The 18,967-nt window shown below is 37.3% G+C and overlaps 1 protein-coding gene across 3 annotated transcripts in view; it reads right to left on the bottom strand.

Annotated features, from left to right (window-relative positions):
• Positions 1-212: 212 nt before the first annotated feature.
• Positions 213-18,967, bottom strand: part of LOC128660208 (uncharacterized) — a 96,387-nt gene continuing 77,632 nt past the window's right edge. For all 3 annotated transcript variants that reach the window (XM_053713924.1, XM_053713925.1, XM_053713926.1), the window contains exons 4-5: positions 6,903-6,969; positions 213-1,856 (exon numbers count right to left, since the gene is read on the bottom strand). In XM_053713924.1, coding sequence (XP_053569899.1) covers positions 337-1,856; positions 6,903-6,969 — 1,587 coding nt within the window. In that variant the 3' untranslated portion in view covers positions 213-336. The remainder of the gene's footprint in view (positions 1,857-6,902; positions 6,970-18,967) is intronic.

Here is an 18,967-nt window from a genome sequence, read left to right as displayed (position 1 = left end):
TATATATATATATATATATATAAATTGATAAAAACTTTTTTACAGAATTGTGATCATCCCATATGTGTCTAATGGATAATTACTGCCAACACTGGATTAAAGATATAAAAAACAATTCATTCCTGGTAGTGAAAGCAAAAGTAATAATGTTAATTGTTTTTGGTATTGTGTTTGCATAATAGGTTATCCATCAAATATTATTGTACATAGAATTATAAGTTCAATATTTATTTTTCAATATTTACAATTTCCAGCTTTACATGTAGCTATGACTATGTAAGTCATGGTAGAATTCTATTATTATGTTAAAAAAAAAAGACAATTTATTTGAGATATCTACGTAGAAACCCACATTATAGATATATTTGTCCCTTGATCATGAGCAATTTGATTGACTCTTCCGCGTACACAGTCAAGTGAAACTGATATCTTCGTACCATTCTGAACTTCAAATGAAGAACGTAGTGATACGCTTGTCCACAGGCTCCCTTCTGGCATTTGACCTCCAATTTGTTGTGTGATTACAGATGGCTGAGCATGGTCACTTTCTAGTTTATTCAATGTCATCTTAATAACATTGCAAGAATGAATTAACTTTAGATTAAGTGACACACTAACTGCCCCTCTTTCGGCAAACATGAAATACTTGTGCGCCAACTGACCAGTGGTGACTAGCTGTATCATTTTGTCATTTAATGAAGACTCTCTAAAATGTAACAGTTTGTTTCTGACTGCTCCTGTAGGTAAACCTGCTGAGGACACTGTGGTTATGATAGCTGTAGAAATTGATGTAGGGATCCAGATGAGACTTAGCATACTAATTCCTGAGTTTTCTCCAAAATAACGAACATTGCACTGTGATGGTGAAAGTATTTCAAAGTTTATAATATCTCCACCAATAACTTTGGCAGCTCCAGATGCAGATATTGATGTATCTCTGTAGTTGACACCAGACTTAAAAATGTGCATTAGCTCAGAATTTGTCCCATTTCTGTTTATATATGAAACCAAGGAAAACCCTTCACGAATGCATGTAGGACCCATAGAGTAAAGGGCTTGCTGAAATACAAATTTAACAACCCCGGATTCAGTGAACTTTATACTTCTTCCATCATGGGATAGGCTTACCATGTAAGGATCTGACACCGAGATGATTTTAAATGTTGGTCGATAATTTGTTTGGTAATGCATTGCTGTGGACATCTGAGCACTCATAGCAACTGCTCCGGTATCATGGGACAACCAGAAGAGACTAAGTGGTGTATTCAGATCATACATATTTAAGTCTTTGCTTTGATTGCAATATTGGTTGGGGCTCTTTAGAAACACAGATAAAGTTTGGCTTGGCTCAACTTCAGCAGCACAGCTTATACTGGTGCTCTGAAAATACTTTCCTTCTGGCTGCTCAATGCGTGATCCACTTATCTCATAACCCTCTTCACTGTTGTTTAGTTTTAATGAGAGCTGAAGAAAATTCCTACAATTGTGTTTCACAGCAAAATTAAGATCAACCCACAAAAGACCATGCTGTTTGATTATTAACTTATTTTCATCTGGTGAAAAAACCTCACATTCTGACTTTTCATTGACTTTTAAGTATAATCCAGGAAATACTTGAGCATTTGCCATTTTAGGAGAAGGTAAAGTAATGCTAGCAGAGCATGATTCAGAGAACTTGCTTTCAGTAGTTGTTGTGCAAACGGTATCACTATCAGCCGTACAAGGATAAACCACTACCCCTTCTTCACATTCAGAGCAGGCTTGACATTCTTGAAGCTCTTTATTAAAAAAGTACTGATCCCCACACAGTCCCAAGGCCGCATCCTTTTCGGGAACACCAAGACACCTGAAGCCACCTGTTGGGGAGAAAAAGCATTATTAATTTAATATAGTTTGGCAACAAATTATATTATAAATATATGATGATACATATTATTGTTAATGGTAATAATTATACATCATTATAATATAATTTTCTCAGCAAAATAAAAAAAAATATACTGCAACTACTTCAAATGAAAATATTTATATAAGGATACATTCAGGGAGTTATAGTAAGATTATATAGCATTACTGCACTACAAATGTTAGATAGGGCTAGTGTATAAAAAAACATAATTGTATGTAAGAACTTACCTGATAAATTAATTTCTTTCATATTGGCAAGAGTTCATGAGCTAGTGACGTATGGAATATACAATCCTACTAGGAGGAGCAAAGTTTCCCAAACCTCAAAATGCTTATAAATACACCCCTCACCACACCCACAATTCAGTTTAACAAATAGCCAAGTAGCGGGGTAATAGAAAAGGGAGTAAAAAGCATCAAAAAAGGAAATGGAAATATAATTGTGCTTTATACAACAACAAAAAAACATAACCGCCATAAAAAGGGTGGGTCTCATGGACTCTTGCCAATATGAAAGAAATTAATTTATCAGGTAAGTTCTTACATAGATTATGTTTCCTTTCATGTAATTGGCAAGAGTCCATGAGCTAGTGACGTATGGGATAGAAATACCCAAGATGTGGAAGTCCACAGAAGAGTCACTAGAAAGGGAGGGATAAAATAAAAACAGCCATTTTCCGCTGAAAAATTAAATCCACAATCAAAAGAATACGTTTTTGTTATAATAGTAAGCAAAAAAAACATAAAATATAAGCAGAGGAATCAAACTGAAACAGCTGCCTGAAGATTTTTTTTTACCAAAAACTGCTTCCGAAGAGGCAAATACATCAGAACGGTAGAGTTTAGAAAATGTATGCAAAGAAGACCATGTCGCTGCTTTGCAAATCAACTGAAGTTTCATTCTTAAAAGCCCACAAAGTGGAGACTGATCTAATAGAATGAGCTTTGATTCTCTGAGGCGGGAAGAAAATCAAGCACAAACTTACTTCACCACCTCCATAGGAGGCAAAGTTTGTAAAACTGAATTGTGGGTGTGGTGAGGGGTGTATTTATAGGCATTTTAAGGTTTGGGAAAACTCTTACCATATCCAAAGAATGTAAGAATCTTACCAAAGAAGTCTTAGTAAAAGACAATAATTCCTCCCTAATGTTGATAGAAATCACAACTTTAGGTAAAAATTGAAATGAGGATAGCAAAAACCACCTTATCCTGATGAAAAAAATCAGAAAAAGGAGACTCACAAGAAAGAACAGATAATTAAAAATTGTTCTAGCTGAAGAGATGTCTAAAAAGAACAATACTTTCCATGAAAGTAAATAATGTCTAGAGAAAGCATATGCTCAAATAGAAGAGCCTGTAAAGCCTTTAGAACCAAATTAAAACTCCAAGGAGGAGAAATTGGCTTAATGACAGGTTTGATAAGAACCAAAGCCTGAACAAAATAATGAATAACAGGAAGGAACACTGCCTTACCCTGATGAAAAATCAGAAAAGGAGATCCACAAGAAAGAGCAGAAAACACAGAAACTCTTCTAGCAGAAGAGATAACCAAAAGGAACAATACTTTCCAAGAAAGTAATTTTAATGTCCAGAGAACGCAAAGGTTCAAACGGAGGAGCCTGTAAAGCCCTCAGTACCAAATTGAGACTCCAAGGAGGAGATATTGATTTAATGACAGGCTTGATACAAACCAAAGCCTGTACAAAACAATGAATATCAGAATGAATAGCATTCTTTCTGTGAAAAAGAACAGAAAGAGTAGAGATTTGTCCTTTCAAACAACTTGCAGACAAAACCAACCTGAAAAATTGTAAAATTCTAGGAATTCTAAAAGAATGCCAAAAGAATTTATGAGAAGAACACCAAGAAATGAAAGTCTTCCAAACTCGATAATAAATCTTTCTAGAGACAGATTTACAAACCTGTAACATAGTATTAATCACTGAGTCAGAGAAACCTCTATGACTAAGAATCAAACGTTCAATCTCCATATCTTCAAATTAAATTATTTGAGATCCTGATGGAAAAATGGGCCTTGAGATAAAAGGTCTGGTCTTAACGGAAATGTCCAAGGTTGGCAACTGGCCATCCGAATGAGATCCGCATACCAAAACCTGTGAGGCCATGCTGGAACCACCAGCAGTACAAACGAACGCTCCATTAGAATTTTTGAAGAACTAGAGGCGGAAGATATAGACAGAATGATAATTCCAAGGAAGTGTCAATGCATACGCTACTTCCGCCTGACGATCCCCGGACCTGAAATAGGCCCCTGGGAAATTCCTTGTTAAGATGAGAGGCCAACAGATCAATTTCTGGAAGCTCTCACATCTGAAAAACATATCTGGGTAAAGACCATTCTCCCGGATGTAAAGCTTGATTAACAGAGATAATCCGCTTCCCAAATGTCTATACCTGGGAAAAGGACCCCAGAATTTAGATAGGAGCTGGATTTAGCACAAGCAAATATCCGAGATCTAAAGACTGATAGTCACACCCTGATGATTGACATACACCACAGATGTGATAATGTCTGAAAAAAACAATAAACGTCTCTTCTTCAAAAGAAACCAACTGAAGATCTCTGGGAATGCACGGAGTTCCAAAATATCATATGGTAATCTCGCCTCCTGAGATTTCCAAACCCCTTGTGCTGACAGAGAACCTCAGACAGCCTTAACCTAGAATCAGAAAAATATTCTTATAAATTTTCTAAGTATATCTTGTACATAAGATGTAAAAAGAAAAGCAATACATAAAGCATAAATACTAATGGATTCTGCATGTAAAAGTTTATCATGATAACTTATTACAAACCATAGCTAAAGATAAAGATTCATAACATTTAAAATAAATGAACTTGGCTTTGGTAGGACTTCTTAGTCAACAGGAATCCCTCAGTATGTTCTGATCCAGGAATAATTTATGGAAAATCTTGCAATATGTAATAGAAAAAACAACATATAAAGCAAAATTATCAAATTCCTTAAATGACAGTTTCAGGAATGGGGAAAAATGCAAAACAAACAAGCCTCTAGCAACCAGAAGCAACATAAAATGAGACTTAAATAATGTGAAAAAAAGTGGTGCCAAGTATGGCGCCCACATTTTTTGGCACCAAGTATGACGCCCACATTTTTTGGCGCCAAGTATGACGCCCACACTTTTTGGCGCAAAAAAACCTCTGTAACACACATGCGTCAAAAATGACGCAACCACGTGTAAACTTCCGGCGTCAACTATGGAGCCGGAAATGACAAGATTTTGCGCCAAAAAAGTTCGCGCCAAGAATGACGCAATAAATTGAAGCATTTTCTGCCCCCGCGAGCCTAACAGCCCGCAAGGAAAAAAGTCAATTAGAAAATTTCTTTAAGGTAAGAAAAAATATTTTATTCATATGCATTTTCCCAAATAATGAAACTGACAGTCTGAAAGAAGGAATACTGATTATCCTGAATCATGGCAAATATAAGTTTAAAGACATATATTTAGAACTTTACCTATAAAGTGCCCAACCATAGCTTAGAGTGTCACAAAAAATAAGACTTACTTACCCCAGGACACTCATCTACATATAGCAGATAGCCAAACCAGTACTGAAACGAGAATCAATAGAGGTAATGGTATATAAGAGTATATCGTTGATCTGAAAAGGGAGGTAAGAGATGAATCTCTACGACCGATAACAGAGAACCTATGAAATAGATCCCGTAGAAGGAGACCATTGAATTCAAATAGGCAATACTCTCTTCACATCCCTCTGACATTCACTGCACTCTGAGAGGAAAACCGGGCTCCAGCCTGCTGTGAAGCGCATATCAACGTAGAATCTAGCACAAACTTACTTCACCACCTCCATGGGAGGCAAAGTTTGTAAAACTGAATTGTGGGTGTGGTGAGGGGTGTATTTATAGGCATTTTAAGGTTTGGGAAACTTTGCCCCTCCTGGTAGGAATGTATATCCCATACGTCACTAGCTCATGGACTCTTGCTAATTACATGAAAGAAATATTTTTTTTTTACCTTTGTGCAAGGCCCCATCAGGAGTGAGGCCTTAGGTGATTGCTTATTTAGCTATTTAGCCTAATGGTAGAGCAACCTCTCTACTGCACAATTGAAGCCTTATAACCTTTACAGCCTGTCTCTCCTTGTTGAAGGCATCTGTCCTCCTGATTAATCGCATGGCAGTTAGTGCAAGTTGACTTGTCTGGCAATCCCCTATACACCGGATTGGTTAAATAATCAGAGTATCAGAAGAGCGTGGAGACCACCACTCACTTAACAGCAGGTGTGGCCGCTCCCTTACATTGTATGCAGCTTGAGGAGCTGTATCATCATACCTGGCATGCTGAATACTCATTTCACAAGTAAGGCGGAGTCTGGCTTTTAGGTACTTCCCTTCCTATACCAACCACATATTGGGTGTTTCATATTCAGGAGACAAGTGGGCTATTGTTACGCACTGGAACACCGGAACAGCAAGTCATTAATGTCTCACTGGACCATGGTCTCAAACTAGACAACTTATTAATGAGTGGTAACTGTGCTCTTTAACTTATAGTGGATTTGTATGTTTTTAACTTAATGTTTTGGATTATAATCCCATATACCTGACGAATATTCAGAAAAACAAATTATTCTGAATATTTATTTTAAAAGATGCATCCGAAGTGAATTTTTTGCTGCTGCACATGTTTACTGAAAAATGTTGGTTTTTAGAATACTCAAAATTTGAAATTTACAATGCAGATTTAACAATCTTAAACCTGTTCCACATGTGTCCCTAATCAGCCTCAGCAGAGGTGATGGGCTAAGGAACTGCAAAGCAATGGATAAAAATGGTGAGTGGAGTTTGTTCATTGAAGAATAACTGCAGCAAACGTGTAAATCAGTTCTGAAAACTCTCTCATTCTGCTGATATATTAATCTATTGCAAGACAAGAGAAAAGTCTGTAAATGAATTACCAATGCATTAACATAACCATAATCCTACCTGGAGTATTAAGACACTTTATCCTCTCACCGCATATGCTTGGAGAATCCATGCACTCATCTCGGTCCTGAAAAATGTACATAAAATACTAATCATACTTTTTTCTGATTGAAATAACATTAAATAACAAACATTATTTATATCAAAATACAAACAGGCATATTTGTTTCTGGAGCACATGCAGTAATTGAGAAATCAATATTATTGTTCTTCCAATCCCAATTTGTGTAGAAAAACTGAAATGAAAAAGTGATTTTTTTTTAACTTAGTGGTTATTATTTTTATTTATTTTTTTAAATGTTGCAATTAAAAACATTTCTTGGCATCAATTCACCTATCAAAAACACCAACCAGTTATCTTGAGCTTTATGCAAAAAGTATAAATAGAGATATCTAACAATAACTAAAAATCTGCAAAAAATTCTTAATTCAGAAAGGGGTAGCAACTTATTTTAACAAAGTATTTATTCACTGTTATTGGGGTTATTTCTAGGGATGAAAAGTTATAGGTAAGGTTCAATGCTATGGGGACAGGGCCATATATAGGGTAAATTTAAGTGAGTATCATGGTCACTTACAAATTTAAAGGGATACTAAACCCATTTTTTTTTTCTTTCAGGATTCAGATAGAGCATGCAATTTTAAGCAACTTTCTAATTTTTCTCCTATTATAAATTTCTCTTTGTTCTCTTGCTATCTTTATTTAAAAAGCAGGAATATAACGCTTAGGAGCTGGCCCATTTTAGGTTCAGCACCCTGGATAGTGCTTGCTTATTGGTGGCTACATATAGCCAGCAATAAAAAAGCGTAACATAGGTTCTGAACCAAAAATGGGTCAGCTTAAAAGCTTTACATTCCTACTTTTTAAATAAAGATAGCTAGATAATTAAGGAAATGTGATAATAGGAGTAAGTTAGAAAGTTGCTTAAAATTGCATGCTTCATCTAAATCATTAAAGAAAAAAATTGGGTTAAAACTGTGATAGAGAAACATGTCATATATAAAGTTAACAGTTATAGGGTTAAATCTGGTCTTAGGTAGCCAGACCAGTCATTGTTTATTATGACGGGAACAGGGTTGTATATGTGTTTGACAAGATCTTGCCCAAAAAGACAGCAACAAAAAACAGGTTTCGTCTAACAGTGTTACCATGGAAAAAAGGGATAAACGTAATACTTGTCAGTAAATCCAATGTCAATAAACAAATGTTACTTTGCTGACTCTGCTGTCAGTTTTACATCAAATGTACTCATCAGATAAAAGAACCTGCTTAACTACACACAGCTTTGTGTATAAACAGTTTGATGTTACCAATGGAACACACGAAAATTAATATGAGCATAGAACTGTAAGATGTGGTAATGTCATAATTCCGAAAAAAAAGTTTTTACAAGAACTGGTTGACATGGCAACTACACACAAACAAATGTTCTTTTGCAGTAGCAAACTAATGGGCATACATGGAGTATATTATAAAGCAAGACAGTAACTTCATTATACTTTTTGATACCTGAAATAATATACAGCAATAAAATCATTTAAGAACATTTAAAGCTGTTTTCTATATATTAAAAATATTATTACTGTAACAATTTTTTTTTTTAAAAATTTAATTTCCATGTCTCTCTACTGAGATGTAGACAAAAGTTGAAAGCGCTAAATTGTATTATTTTCGTAGTTTAACAATTGATTGTAGTTAAAAAATAACATTTCAAATTGTAAAATAATAATATTACATATATCTATTTGTGTATGTGGTTGTGTTCCTTTTAAAAAAGTTTAAAATTTTTTATAAAATATTAAAATATTCTACAAGTTAGAACTCTACAAATATATGACTTAAAATATCTATATATTTATTAAATAATATGTATTATTTAGTAACTTTATTTGTATATGGATGTATGCTGTCCTTTTTAATTTTCTATACACCTGATATTCCTCTATTGCACTTGAGGTACCTTTCTTACTCTTTTGCATTTAAGGTCAGTGAAAAAAAAATGATCAGATGCACGGGAATCGAAATGCAGAGGATAAAAATGCAACAACGAAAAGAAATGTTAGCAAATGATGATTGATATGAATGATGATTGTGGTGTCTAAGAGCTCTTGCACAGGTTGGTGACTTCCACACACTCTATGGATCTTTCCGCTAAGGTGCAGTGTTGAACAGGTCAATCAGGATGTCTACCATTGAATATGCACAGATGTTGTCAACAGGCTCACAGAAGCAATCATCTGGGCCATATTCTTTTCAATACACATATTCAAACCATTCTAGACCTCGTCTGAGGCCTAGGTAGAAAGATAAACAGGAAATGCAACAACACCACTTTCGTTAAAATGGACTTAGAGTCTCCTTATTGAGTAATTATAATGTATACTACAGAAGCAATGTTTCAGACTTTAACCAAAGAGATCCCAAAGAAATTGTGAGAGCTAATTGTTAAAAAGCACCATTCAAGAGAGGGATGTGAAAAAAGGCACTGGATGTACCCTGGAGCAGTGTCAAAACCATCATTGAGAAATTGTGGCACCCCAGAGACATTACAAACTTGAGGACAACTTTCCAAAGTTTATGAGAGGATGAGGAGAAATGCAACACTGAAGGAGCTACAGGCATTTGTGGCAGGTACTGGTCATTCCTTGCATGTGACTACCATCTCTTGTATTCTGCACATTTCTGAACTATTGGGTACGGTGTCAAGAAATAAACCCTTTCTAAAAAATAAACATCCAAGCCAATCTAAATTATGCCAAAATATTTATTCCGTCACCCCAGACCAAGTGGGAAAATTTGTTATAGTCTGATGGCACAAAAGTTAAATTTTTGGGCCTAAACTGTAAAAAAAAAAGCTTGGCACAAAGCTAATAAAGCTCATCATCCAAGGAACACCATACTGACTTTGAAGCATGGTGGTGGTAGCATCATGCTTTGGGGCCCCTTCTCTACAGCTGAGCCAGGAGCTCTTGTCAATATAGATGAGATAATGTAAATATTTTCGACAGAGTGCACTCCAGAACGTGATCTGCAACAGCCTTGGGTGCTATTCAAAATCAGTATAGCAAGCAAACATGAAGCACTCCAAAGGTCTTGTATATATTTCACTTTATTGTGAACGTTTTCGGGCGTAAAATAGCCCATCCTCAGACTTACAAAGATAAAATCACTTACCACCAGCCGTGTTTAAATCCCATCACCAAACAAACGTGACCACGCTCTCCACGGTAGACGCACCTCCCAGAATTGAGTGACGTCGTTGTCCATGGCAACGTGAATAACCTCTACAACATAAACAAAGCAGATGCGAATTTGCATACAACAGAAAATGAGAAACTTACTAACAGTATCCTGACAAGGCGCGGTGTCCAAATCGCCGCTCATTGTGTGTAAACAAACTGGTTACCATAGGAATCAAAGAAGCTTCAAGCCGTAATACCAGAAATGGTCATATCGGCACTCAATGAGGGGCGGGACAACGCGGCTGTCAAGGCAACAAGTAAAACATCAAATGTTAAAGGCATCCTGTCAAAGAGAACACATGCCAGATCACAGAGAGAGTGTAAATTATATAAGTGGGTGCCAAAACTATTAGGCATATTGAACCCAACAATAGTCTCTAATGTAGTGCGGCATGTAAAGAAGAAGTAATAAATACACATAAATATATCGAAAGATATATCAAAAAACAATAAACAGGTAAGCCTCAATAGAATATGGACAATAAGGGAACCAGTGTCCAAATACCCATCATATGTGCGGATCAAAAATGTCAGAAAGGCAAAGAAGCCATACGACATAGCATCAAATATATCATCATATCGGCACATGCTGGGGGGCGGGGCAGCATGGTTGCCAAGCAACCAATAAATAAAACCCATATGATAGAGCATAATACATAAACCAAACGCATGCCGAGCAACAGAGAGAATAAAAACTAAAGATCGTAGGATGCAGAATATAAGGCATATTAAACCAACGAGTATAGTAGTCCCTACTGTCATGCGGCGTGTGTCAGGAAATAATATATAACATGGTCTCAATGTAGTGGTATAACTGTGATAAAACACAGATATACAAAACACGGCAAAGATCTACAAGATGAAATAGTAACACAGCTGATAACTGATACAAAATTCAGCATGAGAATATAACATAACTGAATAGATTATCTCAGGTTGTTATAGAAACACCTGCCAATCCAATTGAGTGTTGAGACCATTAGGGACAATTGTATCTAATTGGAATGTCCATTTAGCTTCTCTTTGGAGGAGTATCCGATTCCTATCCCCTCCTCTTGGCAGTGGTGGTACATGGTCTATGATTGTGTATTTAAGGTCCATCACACTATGTTGTAACTCCAGGAAATGTCTGGCAACCGTTTGTTCTGATGAACCCTTTTTGAGTGCCGTCTTGATTGCAGATCAGTGGTTCGCCATTAGAGTGTGGAGGTCGTCGGAGGTCTTACCCACATAATAAAGCCCACAGATACAATGTAAGAGATATGCAATATACGTGGTGGTACACGTAAGGCGAAACCTATGTTTATAGATTTTGCGTTTGCGAGGGTGAGTAAAGGTGGGACCGGTTATAAGACCTCCGCACGTCGTACAACCTAAGCATCAAAAGATGCCAGGTTTCTTAATGTCCAGCCATGTCGACTGTCTGTAACAGTGTATAGGGTCAGTTTTGATCAAAAGATCGCGTAAAGATCTCGACCTCCTATACCCCACCCTAGGTGGTTCGGTTTTAACCAGAGGTAATGACTTGTCAGTGTTAATAATTTTCCAATGTTGTTTCAAAGTATCCATTAGTGGACCTTTGTCTCCAGTAAATGTGGTCACAAATGTCATCCTTGGAGCCTCTCGTTTGGATTCTTTGTCATGGCCCATCAATATCTCTTCACACTGTTCAGACAATAGCTGTCGAGGATAACTTCTTGACTCAAATCGTTGGATCATTTCACTCAATTGTTCATCCCTAGTGTCCACTTCAGAGTTATTCCTAACAACTCTTAACAGTTGGGATTTCGGCAGCGCTTTTTTCAAGGCGGGAGGGTGGCAGCTTGTATAATGTAAAAGTGCATTTCTGTCTGTATCCTTCCTAAATATTGTTGACTGGATTTTTCCATTCTTTTTGTATGGTCTGACATCAAGGAAATCGATTTGGATCTTACTGGACAGTATTTTGAACTTTAAGGCGATATTGACCATATTCAGCTGCTGAAACAATTCCTCCAATTCTTCTGATGTTCCTGACCAGATCATAAACAGGTCGTCTATGTATCTCTTAAAAAAGAGAATTTCTTTTACATGGAAAAGCGTGGTCCCAAACTCTTCAAAATATGCCATAAAGAGATTGGCATATGAAGGGGCCATATTAGACCCCATCGCCGTTCCCATCAATTGCAGGTAGAAGGCTTGTTCAAATCTAAAGTAATTGGTTGTAAGACAAATTTCCAATATTTGTAGTAGTACATCAGGAGGAGGTCCTATATAAGGAAATCTGGATAGATGAAATGAGTTAGCTTGTAGACCCTCACTGTGAGGGATCACAGTATACAAACTAGTCAAATCTAATGTGACTAGTAGTATATCCTCATCAATACCGTCTAGATCCTTTAACATCTCCAAAAGAGCAGAATAATCTCTCAGATAAGAAGGTATTTGGTGTACCAGTGGCTGTAGAAACTTGTCCACATATGTCGCTATGGGTTGCTGGAGTGAGCCTATGGCAGACACTATGGGTCTTCCTGGGGGAGGTGAAATCCCCTTGTGAATTTTAGGGAGGGTATATAACACAGGTGTTCTTGGATGATTCACAGTTAAGTAAAGAAAAGTGTCCCTATTGATGAATCATTGTTCATATGTCATTTTGACATACCCATCCAATTGTTTCTTGAATACATTAGTTGGATCGTGAGGTAGCGGTCTGTAGATATTAGTATCTGTAAGTTGTGACAGAATTTCCAGCCGATAATCCTTGTAATTAAGGATGACCACTGCCCCACCCTTGTCCGCTTCACATATAATTAAGTCCTTATTTCTAGAGAGATTTTTCAAAACATTCCAATCTTTCTTTGAGAAGTTGTTGAAAACATCTTTTTGATGTACCGATAAGGACTTATTCATATCCTCTTGAAGTAACCTGCTAAAGGTGTTGATACTAGCATTATTAAATTGTGGAGTATATGTGGACCGTTTCTTAAGCTGGTCATGGTCCATCTCTGACTCTCCAAATTTGTCTTTCAGACTAAGCAGTCTTTGGAATTTCTTTGTATCGATATAGAAATCAAAAGGATCAGTTCTACTAGTCGGAACAAATGTCAATCCCTTGTTAAGGATTTTAATCTCGGATTCATTTAAAGGGTAATCACTCAAATTTACTACTATGTTCTGCATCTTCATTTCTGCGGGTTTAGGGGTGGTTTTCCTTTTATAACCACCTCTCCTGATGCACCCCCTCTTCCTCTGTAGTTTTTTGAGCGAGTGATCACTCCTAGGGGATGCTGTGTGTCTTGACTTAAGCTCTGTGCTTGTTCTGTTTCGGAGCCTGAACCAGACCCCGAGCTTTCCAAAGTAGTCAGATCCTGTGACTTATGGTAACGTGGTCGTTTCCTCCTCAGTTGATGTTGTCTCTGCCTTTCACTAGCCGACAGTTGCCAGAGGTAAACCCGTGTGTCACGGTAATCACCAATTACAGCCTCCAATTTCTTGTTCTTGAACTCTATGAGATCAGTCTCATCTTTGTCTATTTTGACTTGGAATTTACTCAGCCAATCTTCTGTATTGTCAGCTTGTAATCTTGGTATATTAGGCTGTTCGTAAAATGAAATCTCTGCTTTAATCAGCGTTAACAATCTCCCTACTTCCTGTATGACCAGTAAAACCAGGTCTAGGGAGCACTTGTTTTCAATACAGCACCATTTATCGCAGAATAAAGGATTGTTTCTACCCAGAGTCGGTACATTCCTAATCCGGAATCCTCTCGGGATGAAACCTCTGCAATGATACTCAGAAAAATAAGCCCCGTGTAAGGTTAAATCTTTTTCTTTCTGCTTTAATTTAAGCAGATGAGTGTAGATATATGCTGGTTTGTCTAGGGCTGGGCGTAGAGTGAGCTTATCAAAATGTATTTCCTCAGTATCTGCTTCAGTGAAATGAAAAGTGCTAGCTCCAGGTATGGTATCAATATCCCTGATTTGATGTTTTACTTGTTGCCTTGACAGCCACGTTATCCCACCACTCATTGAGTGCCGATATGACCATTTCTGGTATTACGGCTTGAAGCTTCTTTGGTTCCTATGGTAACCAGTTTGTTTACACACAATGAGCGGCAATTTGGACACGCGTCTTGTCAGGATACTGTTAGTAAGTTTCTCATTTTCTGTTGTATGCAAATTCGCATCTGCTTTGTTTATGTTGTAGAGGTTATTCACGTTGCCATGGACGATGACGTCACTCAATTCTGGGAGGTGCGTCTACCGTGGAGAGCGTGGTCACGTTTGTTTGGTGATGGGATTTAAACACGACTGGTGGTAAGTGATTTTATCTTTGTAAGTCTGAGGATGGGCTATTTTACGCCCGAAAACGTTCACAATTAAGTGAAATATATACAAGACCTTTGGAGTGCTTCATGTTTGCTTGCTATACTGATTTTGAATAGCACCCAAGGCTGTTGCAGATCACGTTCTGGAGTGCACTCTGTCGAAAATATTTACTTATCTTATCTGCTTGCACCCGTTCAACTTTTGGAGAACTCTCCTAGCTACTGTTTATTGCTAACAAATCTGGGTACAACAGGACAACAGATGTGCGATCTGACATCACAGAGGACATTAGGGATATTGATACCATACCTGGAGCTAGCACTTTTCATTTCACCGAAGCAGATGCTGAGGAAATATGTTTTGATAAGCTCACCCTACGCCCAGCCCTAGACAAACCAGCATATATCTACACTCATCTGCTTAAATTAAAGCAGAAAGAAAAAGATTTAACCTTACATGGGGCTTATTTTTCTGAGTATCATCGCAGAGGTTTCATCCCGAGAGTATTCCGGATTAGGAATGTACCAACTCTGGGTAGAAACAATCCTTTATTCTGCGATAAATGGTGCTGTATTGAAAACAAGTGCTCCCAAGACCTGGTTTTACTGGTCATACAGGAAGTAGGGAGATTATTAACGCTGATTAAAGCAGAGATTTCATCTTACGAACAGCCTAATATACCAAGATTACAAGCTGACAATACAGAAGATTGGCTGAGTAAACTCCAAGTCAAGATAGACAAATATGAGACTGATCTCATAGAGTTCAAGAACAAGAAATTGGAGGCTGTAATCGGTGATTACCATGACAAACGGTTTTACCTCTGGCAACTGTCGGCTAGTGAAAGGCAGAGACAACATCAACTGAGGAGGAGACGACCACGTTACCATAAGTCACAGGATCTGACTACTTTGGAAAGCTCGGGGTCTGGTTCAGGCTCTGAAACAGAACAAGCACAGAGCTTAAGTCAAGACACACAGCATCCCCCAGGAGTGATCACTCGCTCAAAAAACTACAGAGGAAGAGGGGGTGAGTCAGGAGAGGTGGTTATAAAAGGAAAACCACCCCTAAACCCGCAGAAATGAAGATGCAGAACATAGTAGTGAATTTGAGTGATTACCCTTTAAATGAATCTGAGATTAAAATCCTTAACAAGGGATTGACATTTGTTCCGACTAGTAGAACTGATCCTTTTGATTTCTATATCGATACAAAGAAATTCCAAAGACTGCTTAGTCTGAAAGACAAATTTGGAGAGTCAGAGATGGACCATGACCAGCTTAAGAAACGGTCCACATATACTCCACAATTTTATAATGCTAGTATCAACACCTTTAGCAGGTTTCTTCAAGAGGATATGAATAAGTCCTTATCGGTACATCAAAAAGAGGTTTTCAACAACTTCTCAAAGGAAGATTGGAATGTTTTGAAAATTCTCTCCAGAAATAAGGACTTAATTATACGTGAAGCGGACAAGGGTGGGGCAGTGGTAATCCTTAATTACAAGGATTATCGGCTGGAAATTCTGTCACAACTTACAGATGCTAATACCTACAGACCGCTACCTCACGATCCAACTAATGTATTCAAGAAACAATTGGATGGGTATGTCAAAATGACATATGAACAAGGATTCATCAATAGGGACACTTTTCTTTACTTAACTGTGAATCATCCAAGAACACCTGTGTTATATACCCTCCCCAAAATTCACAAGGGGATTTCACCTCCCCCAGGAAGACCCATAGTGTCTGCCATAGGCTCACTCCAGCAACCCATAGCGACATATGTGGACAAGTTTCTACAGCCACTGGTACACCAAATACCTTCTTATCTGAGAGATTCTTCTGCTCTTTTGGAGATGTTAAAGGATCTAGATGGCATTGATGAGGATATACTACTAGTCACATTAGATGTGACTAGTTTGTATACTGTGATCCCTCACAGTGAGGGTCTACAAGCTATCTCATTTCATATATCCAGATTTCCTTATATAGGACCTCCTCCTGATGTACTACTTCAATTATTGGAAATGTGTCTTATAACCAATTACTTTAGATTTGAACAAGCCTTCTACCTGCAATTGATGGGAACGGCGATGGGTCTAATATGGCCCCTTCATCAAGGATACAAGCTAAGGTCAGGATAGCCAAAAAATTTGGGTCAGAACCCAGTACTGGGTAACAAGATGCTTCTTACAGTTTTACTATTTTTCTTACTTGCAGAATTAACATATGAATAGCATGCTTGCAACAGTGCTGCTGTATAAGCACATACATACCTTTGACCCTATCTTAATATTCTCTTATGGAAAGGAGCTAATTTTTAACAAAATATTAAAAGAAAGAAGTATAAGGTTTTAAAGGGACAGTCTACAATAGATTTGTAATTGTTTTAAAAGATTGATAATTCCTTTATTACCCTTTTCCCAGTTTTGCATAACCAACACAGTTATATTAATATACTTCTTACCTCTGTGATTACTTTGTATCTAATGATCTTCTGACAGCCCCCTGATCACTGACTTTTTATTTAATATCAATTTAATTGCATTAAGTACTGTGTTGGGCGTGAACACATAATGTTATCTATATGGCCCACATGAACTAGTAGTCTCCTGTTGTGAAACGCAAATAAAAAAGCATGTGATAAGAGGCTTTCATTAGTGGCTTAGAAAAAGGTAGAAATTTAGAGGTTTAAATATTATAAAGTATATTAATATAACAATTTTGGTTGTGCAAAGCTGGTGAGAACTGGGTAGTTAAGGCATTATCTATCTTTTTAAACAATAACAATTTTAGTGTACACTGTCTCTTTAATAGACCGAAAGAGTGTTTTTTTTAACTGTACACTATTTGAAACATGTTAGATATGTCTAAGGGAACAAGATATTTGTGCACAACTGATACAAGGGACATTTGTTCACTAGGTAATAATGACAATTCATAAACCCTACTCCGACAGTGACATCTCCCCACACACGCAAACACTTTTTGTTTGCTTGTTTTTAAAAAAACAAGAAATTAATGCATTAAATTAATGTTCGTTTTTCTATTTATGGGTCTACAAATATTTTAATTTCTTTCATGTAATTAGCAAGAGTCCATGAGCTAGTGACGTATGGGATATACATTCCTACCAGGATGGGCAAAGTTTCCCAAACCTCAAAATGCCTACAAATACACCCCTCACCACACCCACAAATCAGTTTTTACAAACTTTGCCTCCTATGGAGGTGGTGAAGTAAGTTTGTGCTAGATTCTACGTTGATATGCGCTCCGCAGCAGGTTGGAGCCCGGTTTTCCTCTCAGCGTGCAGTGAATGTCAGAGGGATGTGAAGAGAGTATTACCTATTTAAATTCAATGATCTCCTTCTACGGGGTCTATTTCATAGGTTCTCTGTTATCGGTCGTAGAGATTCATCTCTTACCTCCCTTTTCAGATCGACGATATACTCTTATATATATACCATTACCTCTGCTGATCTTCGTTTCAGTACTGGTTTGGCTTTCTACAACATGTAAATGAGTGTCCTGGGGTAAGTAAGTCTTATTTTCTGTGACACTCTAAGCTATGGTTGGGCACTTTTTTATAAAGTTCTAAATATATGTATTCAAACATTTATTTGCCTTGACTCAGGATGTTCAACATTCCTTATTTCAGACAGTCAGTTTCATATTTGGGATTATGCATTTGAATCGATCATTTTTTTTTTACCTTAAAATTTGACTTTTTCCCTGTGGGCTGTTAGGCTCGCGGGGGCTGAAAATGCTTCATTTTATTGCGTCATTTTTGGCGCTGACTTTTTTGGCGCAAAAATGTTTTTCTGTTTCCGGCGTCATACGTGTCGCCGGAAGTTGCGTCATTTTTGACGTTCTTTTGCGCCAAAAGTGTTGGTGTTCTGGATGTGGCGTCATTTTTGTCGCCAAAAGCATTTAGGCGCCAAATAATGTGGGCGTCTTATTGGGCGCTAAAAAAATATGGGCGTCTCTTTTGTCTCCACATTATTTAAGTCTCATTATTTATTGCTTCTGGTTGCTAGAAGCTTGTTCACTGGCATTTTTTCCCATTCCTGAAACTGTCATTTAAGGAATTTGATCAATTTTGCTTTATATGTTGTTTTTTCTTTTACATATTGCAAGATGTCCCACGTTGCAACTGAGTCAGAAGATACTTCTGGAAAATCGCTGCCTGGTGCTGGAGCTACCAAAGCTAAGTGTATCTGCTGTAAACTTTTGGTAGCTGTTCCTCCAGCTGTTTGTATTGCATGTCATGACAAACTTATTAATGCAGATAATATTTCCTTTAGTAAAGTTCCATTACCTGTTGCGGTTCCGTCAACATCTAATACTCAGAGTGTTCCTGATAACATAAGAGATTTTGTTTCTAAATGCATTAAGAAGGCTATGTCTGTTATTCCTCCTTCTAGTATGCATAAAAAGTCTTTTAAAACTTCTCATTGTTCAGATGAATTTTTAAATGAACATCATTATTCTGATTCTGATAATGGTTCTT

This window comes from Bombina bombina, chromosome 5 (genome assembly GCF_027579735.1).
Source record: "Bombina bombina isolate aBomBom1 chromosome 5, aBomBom1.pri, whole genome shotgun sequence".
Lineage (NCBI taxonomy): Eukaryota > Metazoa > Chordata > Amphibia > Anura > Bombinatoridae > Bombina > Bombina bombina.
Note: the sequence above shows the minus strand (reverse complement) of the source record. Positions and strands in the feature narration are given on the sequence as shown.